Source organism: Ips typographus, linkage group LG3 (assembly GCF_016097725.1).
Source record: "Ips typographus isolate SLU linkage group LG3, UJ_Ityp_2.0, whole genome shotgun sequence".
NCBI lineage: Eukaryota > Metazoa > Arthropoda > Insecta > Coleoptera > Curculionidae > Ips > Ips typographus.
In genome coordinates, this window is record NC_138424.1 from 14,262,438 (window position 1) to 14,281,541 (window position 19,104).

At 34.5% G+C, this 19,104-nt stretch overlaps 2 protein-coding genes across 3 annotated transcripts in view; one reads left to right on the forward strand and one right to left on the reverse strand.

Moving 5' to 3' along the window:
• Liprin-gamma (liprin protein kazrin) overlaps positions 1-19,104 on the forward strand; it is a 146,866-nt gene that overhangs the window by 53,234 nt on the left and 74,528 nt on the right.
• LOC145727160 (uncharacterized) lies at positions 6,445-8,044 on the reverse strand. 2 transcript variants are annotated; one of them, XM_081976640.1, is made up of 3 exons: positions 7,604-8,044; positions 6,692-7,553; positions 6,445-6,633 (listed from the first exon to the last, which is right to left on the reverse strand). In XM_081976640.1, the coding sequence occupies exons 1-3, from the start codon at positions 7,651-7,653 to the stop codon at positions 6,619-6,621; spliced, it is 927 nt and encodes a 308-aa protein (XP_081832766.1). In that variant the 5' UTR covers positions 7,654-8,044; the 3' UTR covers positions 6,445-6,618. The 2 variants fall into 2 exon arrangements, with proteins under 2 accessions (XP_081832766.1, XP_081832765.1); XM_081976639.1 differs by having other exon boundaries at positions 6,697-7,553; positions 7,604-8,034.

A 19,104-nucleotide genomic window follows, 5' to 3' on the forward strand; every position in this document is an offset into this window, starting at 1 on the left:
CCAAATTCACTACTCCCGCCGTCGAGACCGTTTCTTTTATATCCGCAAACCACGTTCTAGAATAACCGCAAAACGCTTCGCGATTTACGTCGAATATCAAAGATGCTTCCAGCTGTGTCGCTTCCTAACTGTGGCCTACTTTAACACGCGTCCGGCCAGATATTGCGGCGCTTTGATTCCATCCCGAATCGAGTGCTCTCAGAAGTATCGAGCATAGTAGGCCCAAACCGTAACAATATATTGAAATTTCAATTCTGGAATATTTTTCCCCAAATTTAACTACGTCAACAAGACAATAAGTAACAAAAGGAGTGCCAAATTTTCAGATTTTTCTTATTACTTTTTCCATAAACGATCGATGTACCGGAAGACGACCCGGTATATTGAAACTTAAGCAATCTCTGTGTCGAATATTATTTGACTGAAAAAGACAAAGAAAATCGAGTTTCCGTTAAAATACTTTGTTATTATCTATGTTTAACCTTGGAAGTGCTCATTAGCAAACCAATTTCCATTACCAACTCTCTGGTAAAACAAAATTAAAACGAATATAAAATTGCAGAACGTTTCAACCTTCGTGTTCTACTTTTAATTATTAATAAATGTACATGTATTAAGATAAAAAGTGAATAATGAGGTTATTTTCAGTGCTCACGTACATACTATAGCTTCGATCCAATAATTCCCTTAATTAAAGCGCAGTTATTGCTTGTACACAGAGATAGCACCTTTTTAAACTTTGTCTAAATGTTGTTTTATTAATTTGGGTTGAAACTTGTTCAAAATTTATGAAAACAGGTAATACAATGTTCAAAAAAAATGAGGTAAGCCAAGTAATTTTAACAGAAATATAATTTCCTTGCTTAAGATATGGCATTAGGAACACTAATATTACTTCTTTTTGAAATATTTTAAGGAAAATCTTTGCATGAGAATTTTTGCATCGATCGTTTTATCAAAATGAAAAATAGATTTTTTCTACTACTAACATAATAAACATACCATTATTGACCGATTAGTAACTTGAGAAATTAGTTTTCTCTACCTTAATGGTCATTGTTGACCTAGGTCAATAATAGAGTATAATCTCTAGTTCTAGTCTGGCACAAACACGACAAAAAAAGGAAATATTATTGACCTAGGTAAATAATAATGTCAATGTCCATTAAGACATCTGACATATGAAATATACTTGACTTGACAGAGGCAGATAAATTAGGTTGTCCACCGCCTACTATACTAGAAAGCCTAGAAAGTGCTTGTCAAAAATTCCAATATGGCGGGAATATTGGTGACAGTTTGTATTGTGGAAATAACTTTGAATGAATGTTCTTGGTAATAACATAAGAACCATTTACCAGTTTTGCTTACCTAGTTTCAAGGATTTACAGATTTTCTTACATTGAACAATGTTTAAACTAGTTTGCTGTGTGTTGTACTTTTCAGGACAAATGTTCTAACCAATTTGTTTAGGCTGGACTTGATTGTGTATAAAAAAGCTCTATCTATACATATCTGGATCAGAAATAAACTTTTTTTTGATTTTTCACTCACAACTTGCAATCAATTACACGAAACAATTAAAAAAATACATATTTCTTGCTGCATCTGCATACGTTTGTGTATAAAACGAAAACCGCTAACGCCGCCATTAAAAGTGGCATTTTAGGCTTTCTTGTATTAGAGGGCGATGGGTTGTCTCTTCATGTTGTTGTTTTGTTGTTATCTTAAATTTTTAAATTTTCAATAAAAGGCGCATCAAAAATATTGTTAATAGTGGAAAAAATCCTATATTATCAACGGTTTAGACAGCTTTCATTAACCTTATGTCTGTTGGTTAATGAAAGCTGTCTATCAACTGTAAACTTGACATACGGTCAATAAAAGCTTCTGGCTAAACCAGAGGTTCCCAAAGTGGTCCACGTGGACCCCCAAGAGTCCACGGAAGACCCAAAGGGGGTCTACGTTAGCGTAACAAAAACATGGGGGTTCACAATTTGTAGGTGGGGGTCCGCAACGTGGTCTATGAAAGAAAAAAGTTTGGGAAACTCTGATCTAAACCTTGGTTAATAATATACTATTGTTACAGGAATAAGGCTTTCAACTTATAATTTTCGATCTTTCGAATCTGCTACTACATCTTAGTTTTTCTTTTTATTTTTGGAATATGTCACAGAAACTCTCATGGCTGTTATTGGTCATGTTTAATTTGGTACATTTTTCTTGCCAGAATTATAGTAATAAAAAATTCCAAATCGAATATTGCATTAACTGCACTTAAACATATATTTTTTTTTTGTTCATATACAGGATGATTCAAGTAAAGTGTCCTATTAAATGTTATGGGAAACCAATATACCCTTCTCGCGGAGCGAGTTTACCCGTACGTCATTACAATTATTTAAACCAAATCAAAATTTTGTCAAAAAACCTTTTTTCTACTCCTGTAGGGATATTGGTTAGTTCCTTAACAGATTAGAGAACGGATAAGTAGGCAATTGCCACCGGTTGAACGAATATACAATTCTAGACTTTACGCAACTGTGCGATATGAAATAGACCAATCACAGGCAATTTTCAGCGTGCGATATGAAATAGACCAATTACAGCTAATCTTGAACGTAAACAAAATAATTCTTGATGATTGTCATCCTCACTGACAGTTGGAATCAAAACATTGCAGTTTTGAGGCAATGAAAAAGCCGTTCAAGTTTCAGTTAGTGTTCAATTAAAGAATAAAAACATCTACTTTATTATATGATAAAGCAAATGATATAAACTTACAAGGAATCAAATCCATTCAACACCTCAACCTAAAAGACGAAGTTAATCATCTGTCACACGGTGACAATCCGGGATAACGGTCGAATTACCTGTGTCAAAAGTGATAATCATAAACAACCTAAAAATAGACACTAAACTGAGATAGAGTAGCCTGAAGCCAGGCATATGAACGTTCTTTGAAGTCGAAATGACCGCAAGAGAGTAAGAGAGCCAGTCAGATTTTACTTGTGTCAAAACTGTCATGTCATTTTTTTTTTCTAAATCTTAACCCTATTTCCTATTTCTAATATGCGTTCCTAAGGGAAACAATTGTTTTGGTTGTAATTTTTGTGCTATTTTGTGCATCGAATTTTTTTCTGTTTTGAGAGTGTTTCCTTAATCGATTTTTTAAAAAACATGGGAAAAGCTGGTTGTGTGATTCCTGGTTGCAAACCAGACAGTGGTGGTAGCCGCTTTACATTTCCTAACCCTTCTAAAAACCCTCTCCGCTTCGCTCCCTGGAAAAGGATTTTGAGCTTTTTGTTGATCTGGACTCTGGACAATGCGAACAGATATAGAAGTGTATCACACATAAGTTTAGTCGTTCTAAAAACAAGAATCAAAATGTCAATATTATGTTGCAGTATCCTCTGCTATCTTTGTTCATTTCCTGTTATTTTACTAAATAAACTTATATCTATCTTTAGTTGCTACATATGTGACAGAAAATGCAGTCAATGTCTCTTAAATTACATACTTACCTACTAAGTATGATTTTGTAACTTTTATACGTGGATGCTATAGATCTGTGTTGATTTACCTTATAGTTATTTAACGGTAAGATCGACATCGACGTAAGAAGGTCGCAAAATCATACCATAAATTTAACGCCATAAATTATAAAAAGAACCGTTTAAATTTCCCGCTACCTTATAATTCCCTTACCAGCCAGTAAATGGCTCTTCAATCAATTTGTGTGGTGCTGGCGCCATCTAGCGGCGACAAATTCTTCAAAGAACTGGCAAAACAGTGACTCACCGCTTAGTATTGCAGATTTAGTTCTATTTATGTTAGATTTTTTATGGTGATAATGTAAACATTGAGTGTTTATTTGTGTGAAATTTGGTAATAAATTCCAATTAGTCGTAGAAAAAATAGCCTGTAAAACTCGGGCGAATTGTCCATATCGCCCTCGTCCGATTGAGCACTCCGCTTTCGGCGTCGTGCTCAAATTTTCGTCCTCGTGCTCATTCTAGAAGTTTCCCTTTGGTAATTTGACCTGAAAATACCGATTTTACAAATGTCAATTTAGCTGCTGAAATTTATTAAAATTTATTAGAATAATCTCATAATATACTCCAGAAGTTTTTTCCGCTTGAAATTTGGCCTTTAAAATCAGTACTCACCCGTTCGTTAATGGATCAGCTGAATTTTCGGTAGTTTGAGAGATTAACCTTCTACGGATATTTTAAAACATTTTTAGAGCATTTTTGAAATATTCTCAGGAAGGTCAATTTAGTAAATTTAAGCAGTTAAATTGACATTTGTAAAATCGGTAGATTACTGAACTTAAGCTTTTAAATGGCCAATTATCGATCGAAAGACTTTTGGAATATTCTCAAGGAGGTTATTACAACAAATTTGGGCTCTGAAAGGTACTATTGTTATTGTAAAAGATTTTGAAAAAGAATAGTAGTTCAACATTTGTTTGTTTGCAAATTTAGGTTAAAATTAAAAAAAAGTATATAACCGTTCTTTAGATTGTCACAAAATTTACATTATTCGTTTATATGCGTTGATGTTCGAAAATCTTGGCATATCTTCAACTACTATGTACAATACTGAAATTGCTCACCGACAATACAATTGTATACTCAGGTGGAAAGTGTTTGATTTCTGTCGAGAAATTAGGAAGATAATATTAGTTTTTTTAAATTTATTTATTTATTCAGTTATTTTTTACTATTTTTTTGACATTATTTCGAGACAGAAATTATTTAAAAATAGCCACAAGGTACTATACAGTTAGTTAGTTATTCACGTTATTATGTATTTGTAAAAATGTAGAACAAATATTAACATTTAAACATTCAACCTTTCTTTGAGATTTATTAACCAAAATTGGTTTGGGAGCTGATAACACATTAAGTTTCATGATCCAAAAGTGATAAATTGTCTAGCTCATATAGGGGGTCTCAAAAAATTTACTCAAAAACTAAAATTTTTAACTAGTATAAACTTGTCAAAATCAAATGGAACCCCACCAATTTTATGGTTACAGTATATGCAAAATTTAATTACCTATCGAAAATTATTAAGGTTTCATACCGGATTCTTGTAAAATCGACATTTCTTAAACTAGAGTTGACTTTGACTGACTTTTCATTAAAAATTTTGCCACGTCAAATATTGTTTATGCTGTAAACATGGCGAGAAATTTTGCGACAGATATTTAATGGTGCAATAATTTAACTGAAAAATGAACAACTTCAGTCAACCAGCAAGAAAAGCTGTCTGACTGCTCTGACAGCTAGCTGACATTCCTGAAAGATCTAAGTCGCTGTTCGATACAGCTTACGAAAAATTTTAAAATATGTCTTAAATCAGAGGTTCCCAAACTTTTTTGTCCACTTTATAAATTTTGCTGATTTTGAACACTCACATTTTCGAGTTATCATTTCAACCACAAAAACAAAAACATTACGTGAATTTGTCATAACGGAAGGAGGCATTGAGGGAATCAGTTTTCTAGATATACTAACTAAGAAGATACATTAATATGCGACCCAAAAATTCAGGATTATTCACTGGACATTGCTTTCGAAAGTCGTCTGCTACCTTTCTTGCAGACTCTGGAGCCAATTTGTTGAAAATAAAACAACATTTGGGATGAAAATCAAACTCTGTTGCCTTGAGATATGTTGAAAACTCGATTGAAAACAAAAAAAGCATTTCTGCTAGCATTCTTGGTGAAAGCAGTGCCAAATCACTTGCTCTAACAACAAATTCAAGCAACAGCAAGACAAATTCAGGCATCAACTTGTCGAACTGTACAAATTGTGTAATTAATATTTACAATAATTGATTTTTTAAATTGTTATGTTCCTTTTGATATAAATTGTACTTATTTTTGATTTTCACAGTTTAAATGAGTAAAAAAGAAGTTATTAAAGCTAATAAATTGTCGTATTCATTTATTAACTAGTTAAGAAATGGCCATTTCATCACTAGTTACAAAAAGTGTTACTTTTCGTAACTAGTTACGAAAAGTGGAACGTTACGTCACTGTTGTCAGTTTTGAAAAGTGCCACTTTATATGTTAAAATTAGAAAAAGTTATTTTTAAAATCTAAGTTTTCTTCGGATATCTCCTGAAGTGTGCCATAATTTAACCAACTCTGTGTCTCTTACCGAGTAAAGTTTGCAAAATTACCACACTTACACACAAATTTGTAACAACATGTAGAATCGATGATTATATACGATAACGAGTAAATAACAAGTGAGATTTAAAATAAACCGAGTGCGTTATTTACGTATCGGCCATGTGCCGTTCTACAATTTTCATCACACTGTAGGGGCTTTAAAAAAAAATAAATCCCGCCATTTTGATGAAAGTTGTTGTTTGAAAATCGCGTGTTGTCAGTGTCTCGTCAAACCGAAATCATTAAAAAATACCTCCTATACATAAACAAATATATTAAATAAACCATCATAATAAAAGCAATATATTTTCAAAAGCAGATCATCTGTTATCACGTATTTTTTCGCATACCCGACACTGGAGTTCCTATAACAGTCGTAGGGGTAAACCTTCGAGTTGTCGTGTCGAAAACCCCTGAGATCATGTGCTGCTCTACCAGTGAGTATTCTGCAAAATCGCACATTAAAAAAAAATTCATTATTCTATAGGAAAAGTTGTACAAAACCTTACCGCATTGAGTGCATTTGTCGATATAAGATGGGGTTTTATTACACAGCAACCTCTTTATCTTGACTATATTTCCTAAAATAATTCCAAACCAAATTCCTCCTCCCAACCACAATAAACAGAAGTAAAAACTGCATTTGTAACAATTGGGACTATTATTGTCTTCATTCAGAGTATCATTCTTCAACGTTGTGTGATTTTCAAAGGTTTCAATAATGTTTTCAATTGACGGTTCCGTTTCATTTTCCTGATCGTCAGCCAGACCAATTGGGGTGTAGTCAAACACATTTTCATTGCAAAAAGCTTTAATTAAATCATCAGTCAAATGTTCCGACCAGTTTGGATCTGTGCAGTCCCATGGATTATTATCAATAAGCACGTAAAACTTTTCCAGTTCGTTAAGTCTGTTCAGAATACCAATTGGCAAATACTTCAACAAATTGTTAGACACATTAAACACTTGTAGGTCAGGGAAGTAACTAGCATTAAACTCTGACAAATCTTCCAACAAGTTTGAAGACAGATCTATAATTTTTAACTTATTTACTGGAGAGAAATTTTCAAAGGTAAAATTGGTTAATGCGTTTCCTCTTAGCGACAAATCTTGACACTGTGAAGTAAGCTCTAAAAAGGCATCACTTTCTATGGTAGACACTCGTGAGTTTGTAATATGAAGAATCTGTATACGAGTAAAGTCGTGCAGAAGTGCTGGCGTAATATTCGGAATGTTTCCTTCGGTTATCTTCAAACTGGACATGTCCGATTTGTTAATTACAGCTGTGGTATTTCCTATAAGGTCAGTGTAGTTTAAACCAAAACAGGAGACTGTCAAGTCCTTCATAGTACAATAGCAAAAAACCCTGCCAAAAAATTGTATGTAGATAAAAACAAAATAGTAACAAAAAATTACCTTTGGGCTAACTGCAGATTAATTAGTGTTAACAGGAGCCAAACCTCCATTATTACATTATTGTAATAAACAAATCTTTAACTCACCGAGAGTGGAGAGTACAAACTAAATATAATACACAAGTATCTGGCACGTAGGTATTCACACTACTAAACTGTTTTATAATGACTGTCTTTATCTTATCGGTAATAAACGACTTTTTTACTATCAAACATCTATTGTAAATATTGATCTAGATGAGACAAAATTGTTACACCCATCGTCTAGTTTATTCGCACACTTAAATTATGATGTTTTTATCTGATCGGATTAGTCAAAGTCAATAAATTGACACTCGAAAGACTTTGGCACTCTCTCACAAACGTTGCTCGATTCAAACTGATTACTGCACAGTTTTATGATTTAATTGTTCGATTAATAACAACTATGAAACCACAAAATAATATGCCTTTGTTTATAGTCTTGCTTTATAAATGGACTGCTACGTGATTTGGAGCCATATGGCATAGTTGTGGTGTAAATCGTTATTAATTTTTCACCACACTGTGGGAATCTTGCATGAAATTCCTAAGTTTATTTATATTTTTAGATAAACAGCACACGAAAAAAATCGACACAGCACAATGTTTGGTAATTTTCAACACCCCGTACCTGCTAAGATACTTTGGCGATTTTAATCAGCAAAAAAAGCTTGTAAAGGTCTTTCTAGAATCCGACCCTGAGTTTGAAAAGAAAAAGTTTTTAATTATATAAATAACTCTACCGATACTTACTTTACTTTTTTGTGTCCGAGTCCATATTAGAATTTGTCAGCCCAGTATCGGGCTACGTCCAGAGCATTATCTTTAGCAAGCGATAAATCTTCGAGGGAGCATGAACTTGGGCAGTTCTTGCAAACCAGGAGAGTGTTCCATAGTCTGTGTCGCCCCACAGTTGACATCCCGTTCATTAATAATTCTCCATTTTGCGAGGTTCGTCTTTACGGGGCAACTCCGGTTCTGGGACGGTTTTTCCAGCTCTTCCAGTCCAGCCTGGAGCCTGCTGGGGGTTCCTATTATAAGGGGAAGACTTCTGGTGTCTGGTGACTTCTGTATTCAGAAAGCCTTTGCGTGATTTTAATCGCCTCATCGGCTCGGGTGCTTCATAGAGGTGGCGGCTAACAAATGTTTGCCTAAATCTTTCGGAGAGTTCAGTAGCTAGTAGTCGAGTTGTTGGTGGTTCGCACCCAGCCGCTTTATAGAGCTTATATAGCGGAGTGGCCCTCATGCAGCCAGTCATAAGCCTGGATGTCTCGTTAACAGCAGCATTGATAGATTTGACAGGCACAGACCTATTCCACACCGGGCAAGCATACTCCGCTGTGGAGAAACATAGAGCTTCAGCTGTTGTTCTAATCACGGAGGGGTGAGCTCCCCATTTACTTCCCGTTAATTTCTTGAGGAGCTGGTTCTTAGGCAATACCTTTTGTCGGGTCTTAGGACAATGGAATTTGTACGTGAGGGATCGGTCCAGAGTTACTCCTAGATATTTCGGTTGGGGTATGTGTTCTATAGTAATAACCGTCCCATTGGATCTGTAACTTTCTTCCGGCGGCCTTGGTGTTCAGGTGGAAGGCGCATGCCTGGGTTTTTGACGGATTGGGTCTCAAAGAGTTTGCTCTATAGTTTCTACCAATAAATTAGACAGGGTGTTTTCAATTAAGTGTCGCAATGTAAAACTGTAGATTTCTTATGAAAAAAGAAACACTTTCTTTCCTTCTTTTTTTCAATTCTGAATTTTAATTTTCGAGATACGGAATCTTTATTTTTTGTATTAGTTTTTTGCCAATATCTTAGAAACCATTTGAACTACAACTTTTGCCACAAAGAATTTACAGAAAACGGTAAAATATCGAATTTTCTTTTTCAAATGTCTTCAGAATTACGGTTACTACGTGTTAAACGTTGCGTCGTTCTTGGACACTTGTATTACAACTATGGGTGGGTCCTTCGGTTGTGGTCCATAAATAAAACACAGAGATCAAATGCTTGATCCGAAAAAATGCCAGTTTTTCAGACTCTAAAACATCTTATCCACATGGAAAAGTTTGAAAATTACATTCAAATCAACGTTGCAACTCATTCAAATTGCAGGGACTCGCTTTGCTCGTCCTGCAAACATTAATTCGTTACACAAAATCGCACTTTTCGTAACTGGTTATATAAATAGCTATTATTACCGAATTTATGACAAAAGGTTTATTAAGGTAAAGCCCTGAAAACAATGTAAATTCAAGTTTTTTTCATCAGCCTATAACGGTGACTCACTGGAATTTCGTTTGCACCCTTACAAAAATAAATAGGGTCCAGTCATTCACCCTCTCAAACTATCGGAAAGTGTAACATCGTATCGATGCGGAGCTCAAAAAGGGGAATGAACACAGGAGACCCGTTCGACGAATTTCTATGGGCAGGTTATTCTCGTCATTATACTCTTTGTTCAATTAACGACCCTCATATTAAACGCTGTTAAGAGGGCTATGTTAGGGCAATAATGAACGCTTTTTCTATCCATAAAAATTTGGTTCACTTGTTACGTCTACCTTAGTATTAGATTCATACCTTAACAAATCGAGGACGTTACGCTCACTTTTCTTAAACGGGCTTAAAATTGGTTAAATAGGCAATTGGAGCTGACTGAACAGAGATTATACAAGGACAGGAAACCCCTATTTCCCGGCTAGATAGGAAAAAACTAGTACGCAGGTCTATAGCTCGATTTTTGAAAAAAAGTTAATGGGAAAAACCGTTTTTCGATATCTTGTTATTTCGCGGCGCTAAAGGGCGTTTTTCGAATTTTGCCCATTTTTAAAACTCTTTATAACTTTTTTGTTTATTAAATATATCTAATAGTATATCCGAGTGAAACAATAGTATATTACATACTCAAGTGGAAAGTGTTTTCTGTCGTTAAATTAGGTAGTTTAAGAACTTCATCTCGAGACAGAATTTAAACTTTCCACCGTGGTTGGTATACTATTTTATTTTCAACCATTTATCCGAATATTATCAAACTTTTAATGAATCATTCAGTTTAAATATTGATTGCTAAGCGGCTACCTTATTGTTAGTCTTTAACAATAAGGTATAGTATAGGTACGAGTAGTTATGATTGCAGAGGTCGCGGAAGAAAGTCTCTTAACTGTAAAAAGAAGGCCCAGATCATAGAAAACCTAACATAAATAGAACTAAATCTGCAATACTAAGCGGTGAGTCACTGTTTTGCCAGTCCTCTGAAGAATTTATCGCCGCTAGATGGCGTCAGCACCACACATTGATTGAAGAGCCATCTACTGGCTGGTAAGGGAATAGTAATGTGGCGGGACATTTAAACGGTTCTCTTTATAATTTATGACATTAAATTTATGGTATGATTTTGCGACTTTCTTACGTCGATGTCGATCTTAGCGTTAAATAACTGTAAGGTAAATCAACACAAATCTATATAGCAACGACGTATAAAAGTTACTTAGTAGGTAAGCGTGTAATTTCAGAGACATTGACTGCATTGTCTGTCAGATATGTAGCAACTAAAGATAGATATACATTTATTTAGTAAAATAACAGGAAATTAACAAAGATAGCAGAGGATACTGCAAGATAATATTGACATATTGATCAACATTTTTGTTTTAATTAAAAAAATCTTCATGTTTCAATACAATTAAGAGTTTACTCATACTTGATAAAGCAAGCCAGACTTGCAAGTTTAATGTTATTACAGATTTCTAAGTACCTAACTAAACATTTAGATATGTTGTATAAATATTGAGAAAATACCTTAATTTGCGCACTTCTAATAACGACTAAACTTATGTGTCATACACTTCTATCTGTTCGCTTTGTCCAGATCAACAAAAAGCTCAAAATCCTTTTCCACCGAGCAAAGCGGAAAGGTTTTTTAGAAGGGTTGAGAAACGTAAAGCGGCTACCACCACTGTCTGGTTTGCAACCAGGAATCACACAACCAGCTTTTCCCATGTTTAAAAAAAAACAGATTAAGGAAACACTTACAAAACAGAAAAAATTCGATGCACAAAATAGCACAGAAATTACAACCAAAACAATTGTTTCTGTTAGAAACGCAGGTTAGAGATATAGTAGGGTTAGGATTTAGAAAACAAAATTTAAACGGGTTGATGTATGACATGACAGTATTGACACAAGTAAAATCTGACTGGCCCTCTTGCGGTCATTTTTTCTTCATAGAACGATCATATGCCTGGCTTCAGGCTACTCCATCACAGTTTAGTGTCTATTTTTAGGTTGTCTATGGCCCAGATATGACAAAAAGCATATTGACATTCAACCGGATGGAAAGTAAAAGCAGATAATTTTCATCTTTCCGCATGGTTTACACCTAGAAGAAATAACGTTATTACATACATTACATTACTACTCCCGCATTTGAGAGATCAAAATATTACTTTCACTAGCTAGGGAGTGAAAGTGCCACCAGAGAGACTGAAAGTATCTTCCTCCTTAAGGAGGAAAAGTGACACCAGTAAAAGTCACACTTTCTAAAGACTGTTTGTCACTTTCTTGACAAATTGACTCAGGTGTTTGATTTCTGTCGAGATATTAAGTGAACTTTATCTCGAGACAGAAATTAAACTTTCCATTGTGGTTTGTATACTTACTATTTTATTTTCAACCATTTGTCAGAATCTTATCGAAATGACAACGTTATTATTGTGCTATTGTGTTTTCAATATTTTCAGCTGAAACGTTTCTTTTAACACCTGAGCTGCGAGCTGTTGCAGAGGTCGCGGAAGAACTGTAAAAAGTAAGTCCAGATATGCCAAAAAGCATATTGACATTTAACCGGATGGAAAGTACTCACTTTCCACCCGGGTGAACAGTAAAAGAAGGTAATTTTCATCTTTCCACCTGGTTTACACGTCAGAAAAAATGTTATTACTAGAGACCGGATTAAAAAGCACTAAGATCGTGAAAAAACCCGCTTAATAAGCAAAATTATTCATAAAAATCTGTAAAAAAAACTTTAAAAAAGCACAAAACTGTTTCAGAGATGCAAATATTTGTACTTTTTTTTTTGAGTTCTAGAAGCTTTTAAACTGCTTTAGAAGCATATAAAAGATTTTAGACATAGAGACATTTGGAAGGTTTTTGGGGACAGTTTAAAGAGCATATTGAAGGTTCTGGAATGCTTTAGCGGCATTTGGAAATTCTTAGACGGTTCTAGAATTTTTTTTGAAGCTTTTACACTGTTTTGATGTGTTTTGGGAGCATCTGGACTAGTTGAAGAGCATTTGGAATCTTTTAGACTGTTCGAAAAGCTTTTGGAAGCTTCTAGATTATTTTGAAAGACTTCCGACTGTTTTAGAAGCATTTTGGTGTTTCTGCCGTGTTTTGAAATCTTTTTAGACTACTTTAGGAACATTGAAGATTCTGAACTGCTTTTAAGGCATTTGAAACCTTGTAGACGGTTCTAGAAACTTTTAGAAGCTTTTAAACTGTTTTAAAAGCATACGGAAGACTGCCTTGATTTTTTTTTTAAAACTTCTATACTAGTTAAAGATCATTTGGAAGCCTCTAAAGCGTTCTAAAGGCTTTTGGAAACTTCTAGACTGTTTTGGAATGTGACTGTTTTTTTTTTGTAATTCTAACCGTTTTCGAGATATTTTCCAAAAACTACTTTGATGCACTTTTTACCGAAAATTAGTTCAATACTTTAGCACCCTGTAGCTTGGTTATTTTTGGGAGTTCAGGGTGGTTCAACCACTCAAACAAATCGCCTTGAACTGCTCTTTTCAGTGGTGTAGAACAAAACATGTTATCTAAAAAATTGTATACAGGGTGAGCAAAATAATGATCCACTAACAATTTTCTGCACACCCTGTATACAGGCAACTATATTGAAGGTCAAATGTTACATAGTTTGGTTTAGTGGTCCATTAGGAACAATTTTGCACTCTTGTAGTTTTTAGTTAAATCTAACCGTTTTCGAAATATTTACTAAACCATTTTAATTCAGGCGGCGGTCAGTATAGTAGGCCAGGAAAAACCTTCATTTTGACAAAATTTATCCAAAAAATCGCCAATAACTTGGTTATTTGAAACGTACCGTATAGACACATTAAATGATCGTTAGTGGCTAATGATTAGAGCTATCACGTGACGTTGAGCGGACACCGCTAACTTGCCCCGTTTGGCCGCTAGAGGCCGTCAGACTTGATTACTTTTCTTCGGACATTTTCTAAATGTCCCGAAAACGGTTTGAGTTAGCAGTGTGAAATTTTTACCACGTATGCTCCTCAAAACTCCCTACTTAACAATATATTTCATTAAATATAACATTTTATCGTACAAGGCACCGGTCAACCTTTAACTAGATTTTTGACATTTTTAAAAGGGGTTGTTACCCTATACATTCTTTGGAAAATTTTAGAATTTTTAAAATAGTCTTTAACTGCCTTAGTTAGTTTAGATTAATGGTAGAAATGTGACGTAAAGTGTCATTTGTCAAAATATAATTTTTAAGGGCGCCATGTCTTGAGAACTGTTAAAAATGTCCAAATTTCAAAGTCAGTGACTAAATGGCGGCAGTTACAGCAAAACGGGCACCAGATTCGTGTTCTTCATGCCATAATTAGTTAAAATTGCCTTTTTAGTTTACTTTAGGAGCATTTAGAAAGTGTTTACAGTTTAAAGAGCACTGCAGGTTTTAGACTGTTTTTAAGGCATTTAAAACCATGTAGACCAGTCTAGAAACTTTAGGAAGCTGTTAAACTGCTCTAGAAACATAGAAAGCTTTTAGACTATATTAGAAATCTTTTGAGAGCTTCTATAGATAAGATTTGGAATTTGGGATTGGTGGTTTTTACACTTTTTAGACTACTTCGGAGTATTTGGAAATTATTTGGTCAGTTTAAATTGGTAAATTGACACCCATTTTGAAACAGATAATTGGTAGGTATGTTTTTGTCTCTCAGAAGCCTTCAATATCTCAATATAGCTATTGCAATTGTAAATTAGCCTATTCAACTTAAAACCATACAAAAAATAGCAGCAAATAAGCACAAAAACTAAATTAAGCACAAAAAAAAGAAAGAAGCAAAAAAAAGCATTAAAAAATCTGTCAAATGACGTGTTTATACGTAAATCGTTCAAATTAAATGTCAAAGTTTGGTTGCTTTTATTATTTACAAAAAGCAAAATTCCTAGAAATCCGGACTCTAGTTATTACATACATAGTTGAAAATAAACATATTTTTAGTAAGAACACCTTCTTTTTCAGCAGGTATTCAGGTAGGTATTTATGTTGTATGCTGCTTTTTTTCATAAAACATAACATTGGTCGTACAAAAAATTAGATGCGCAACTAGGGAGGAAAGTGCAACTTTTGCTTCTGCAAACAATTTGAGACCCGACGCGAAGCGGAGGGTTTTAAAGTTCAAATAACTATTTTCTACGACCACTACAGAATGGTTGATTTTGACATTGATGGTGAAGAGATTCAAAAAACACTAACACAAATAAAGAACAATAGATCAGCAGGAACAGATTCTATAACAACAGAAGCAATTAAAATGGGCGGTATCATTCTTATCAATAAAGTCAAAGAACTTTTTAACCTTTGCCTAAAAAAAACCACCATGAACCCACCCATATTCATTCATATTCATTAAAAAGGAGATCCTACAGCCATAGCCAACTATCGTCCTATCAGCTTACTCTCTCACTTATACAAGCTTTTCACAAAAATAACCAACAGACTAGAAAAAAAGCTTGATTTTTACCAATCAGTGGAACAGGCAGGATTTCACGCAGGATCATCTATTGGCCTTAAAAACCCTTATCGAAAGAACAGTGGAGTATAATAGACCATTGGTTCTGATCTTCGGGGACTTTCTGAAAGCATTTGATACTATAGAACTAGACGCAATTCTCAAAGCTCTTAGTCAATGCCGCATTGACTACAGATATACTAGACTAATACACAAGATATGTATATAAAAATACAACAGCATGCGTGAGGTTACTCAAAAACACAATTAAATTTCCATTCGAAAGAGGAGTTAGGCAAGGAGACACGATGTCACCCAAAATTTTTATGACCGTCCTCGAATACGCATTCAAACAGCTTGAATGGGAACAAAGATGCATAAACATCGACGATAAGAGATTAAACAACTTGCGTTTTGCCGACGACATCGTGCTGATCGCTGATGATATACAAGAAGCCCAAGAAATGCTGACAGAACTAGCAAATGCCACCACAAAAATAGGACTACAAATAAACGCATAAAAGACAAAGATACCAACCTAGTTCTCGGAGAAACTCTAATATTGGAAAGTCACAACATCGACGAAGTAAGAGAATATAGATATCTAGGCTATGACATAAAAATACACAGAGACAACCAAACGCAGGAGCTACAAAGACGAGTGGGGCTTGGATGGGCAGCCTATGGTAAACTGAACGGAGTATTCAAGAGTGATATTCCGATCTGTTTAAAGCGTAAAGTGTTTAATCAATGTGTGCTCCCTGTCATAACTTACGGAGCAGAGACACTCATGCTAACAAGAGCGAGTGCAGAAAAACTTAGAATAGCTCAACGTAAAATGGAGTGCTCTATGCTGGGAATAAAACTATCAGATCGTGTTAGGAACATAGATATCCGCATAACAACGAAAGTAGAAGACATAATAACAAGAATAGCGAAACTGAAGTGGCAGTATGCAGGACATGTAGCTAGACGCAATGATGATAGGTGGACGAAGAGATTATTAGAATGGCGACCGCGAAATGAGAAACGAAGTGCAGGAAGACCTCCCACAAGATGGCGAGATGACATAAAAAAAATTAAAAGTCAGTGGATGAGTGTGGCTCGGGATCTTAAACGGTGGAAATGTAAAAGGGAGGCTTATGTCCAGCAGTGGACTACGATAGCTGGTTAAAGAAGAAGAAGAAGAGACGTTGTCCTGACCAGTAGCCACTACTTTTAAGTTATCACTGTTAGTCACGGTTTCGTAGCAGGAACTTAAATTGCTAGACTCATAACTCAGACTAACGTGGTTATCTACATAAAACTGCACCCATAATTTTGTGGAATGTAGTATCTGTACCAATAAGGTCTAGGACATGTTGATACAGGCCGTAGAAATCACTTAGGGACATAAGCTTAGAAAAATACACAAACTAAGGAGGATATGTATTGGTAGGTTAGTATATTAATATTAAAATACACAAACTAAGGAGGATATGTGTTGGTAGGTTAGTATATTAATATTGTACCGTTTTTTCTACAACCTACTCTAAACTAAAAATCCGTTTTGCAACAATATTCTGAAATTTTATTCTCTCAATCAATCAATCAGTCAATTAGTTTTTAAAAATTCAACATTGACTCCCATTACTGTTTTTTTTTTGGCACAATAAATTATGTAGAAAATTTGCTATACAATAGTATATTTCATTAGGAGTACAAAAATAAAGGTTTTTCCGTGCGCGTATGACCAATTGAGTGAGGCGAAGCTGAACACCGGAAGTCATGCAAGCACGGAAAACCTATTTTTAGACGAATTATGAACGATATGTTTCATTATACTTCTTTGAAAACGAAGGAATTAAAACCAGACTTGAGAAAATGACATGACTGACACTTAACTGATCATTTCTATGACTAGTTTAAAGTAGTTCAAATGGGATTTAATTGTCGTAAGTTATCACTGTCAGGCAATGTCCATAAAACGTCAACAAATACTGCGGAAATATATCTAAATATTCCAGCATTTACATATTATTAAATGACAATGCCGGTTTGTGCGAAATATTTGTCTGCTAATAAATTGTCTTAAATTTAATATACAGGGTGTCCCACGACGAAAGACCTCGATTGATATTGGAAAAAGTATAAATAGGAGAGTTTTGAAAATTTGGTAGGATACTGATGTGGGCATGCCCAATCCAACTAAAATATTTTCAAGATGGTTGCACTTTCGCTTATACCGGAAGTCGATCACAACTTTCTTATTTTAAATAGAACACCCTATATATTATTACATATTTGGATTCCTCACAACATTCTGACCAATTTTGTATAGAATGCCCTATGCCTATCTCTAGCCGTTTTCGAAATATTTGATGTTTTTCCAAAAAAGTGACAGTTGCAACGCTCAACATATTTTTGTACTATGTCAAAACCGTATTTCATTTTGCAATGAAACTTTGGGTTATTGTAAATAAAGGATCGTTTTATTAAACTGAGGGTGCGTAATGACTCATTTGTATACAGGGTCGTCAAAAAAAAATCATAAAGTTGCCACTAAAAAAAATGAAAAATCTTAAGTTTTTTAAATAGAAACCCACATTTTTTATGACGGAATCATTTTGAGCATTAAAAATTACTATAAGTTTCAATTTACTTGCCTATACCTAAATCCAACCCATTTCGTTTTATTTGAGAATAAACATTTTTTTATTAGGCTATTGACACACGGTGATATTGGAGAACTGCAAAGCATGTTATGTTGAGCGTTGCAACTGTCACTTTTTTGGAAAAACATCAAATATTTCGAAAACGGCTAGAGATAGGAATAGGGCATTGTACACAAAAGTTGGTTAGAAATTGCAATTTCTACATTTGTATTATTAAGGATTGGTTTTGTTTTAATAGCTTTTATCTTCACAGATCCCGTATTCTTAAAATTTTCAATTATTTGCTTGACAGCTTTTCGTGATGGCTTTGGTTTTTCTGGATAACGAGCGGCAAATACCTCACATGTTCTACTCACAACTTTTTCTCATTCTCCGTAAATAATAAACAGATTTAAGCAATCTTGGTTTGAATAACGTAACCGCGACGGCATATTTGCAGTTGTCAAAACACTCAAAACTAGTGTTATTAACATGCCCTGCAGTTCTCCAATATCACCGTGTGTCGAAAGCATGGGCAACTAGAGTACCAGCTAATTCCAACCATGCAGCCGAGCATGCAGCCTAATAAAAAAATGTTTATTCTCAAATAAAACGAAATGGGTTGGATTTAGGTATAGGCAAGTAAATTGAAACTTATAGTAATTTTTAATGCTCAAAATGATTCCGTCATAAAAAATGGGGGTTTCCATTTAAAAAACTTGAGATTTTTCATTTTTTTTAGTGGCAAGTTTATCATTTTTTTTTGACGACCCTGTATACAAATGAGTCGTTACGCACCCTCAGTTTAATAAAACGATCCTTTATTTACAATAACCCAAAGTTTCATTGCAAAATGAAATACGGTTTTAACATAGTACAAAAATATGTTCAGCGTTGCAACTGTCACTTTTTTGGAAAAACATCAAATATTTCGAAAACGGCTAGAGATAGGCATAGGGCATTCTATACAAAAGTTGGTCAGAATTTTGTGAGGAATCCAAATATGTAATAATATATAGGGTGTTCTATTTAAAATAAGAAAGTTGTGATCGACTTCCGGTATAAGCGGAAGTGCAACC

What these genes read in the sequence shown, in the direction of transcription:
- LOC145727160 (XM_081976639.1), bottom strand. Translation starts at nt 7,653, where the DNA reads ATGGAGGTTTGGCTCCTGTTAACACTAATTAATCTGCAGTTAGCCCAA. An exon ending in AATCTGCAGTTAGCCCAAAG is followed by an intron (nt 7,554 to 7,603) that starts GTAATTTTTTGT and finishes ATTTTTTGGCAG; the next exon opens with GGTTTTTTGCTATTGTACTA. An exon ending in CGACAAATGCACTCAATGCG is followed by an intron (nt 6,634 to 6,696) that starts GTAAGGTTTTGT and finishes GCGATTTTGCAG; the next exon opens with AATACTCACTGGTAGAGCAG.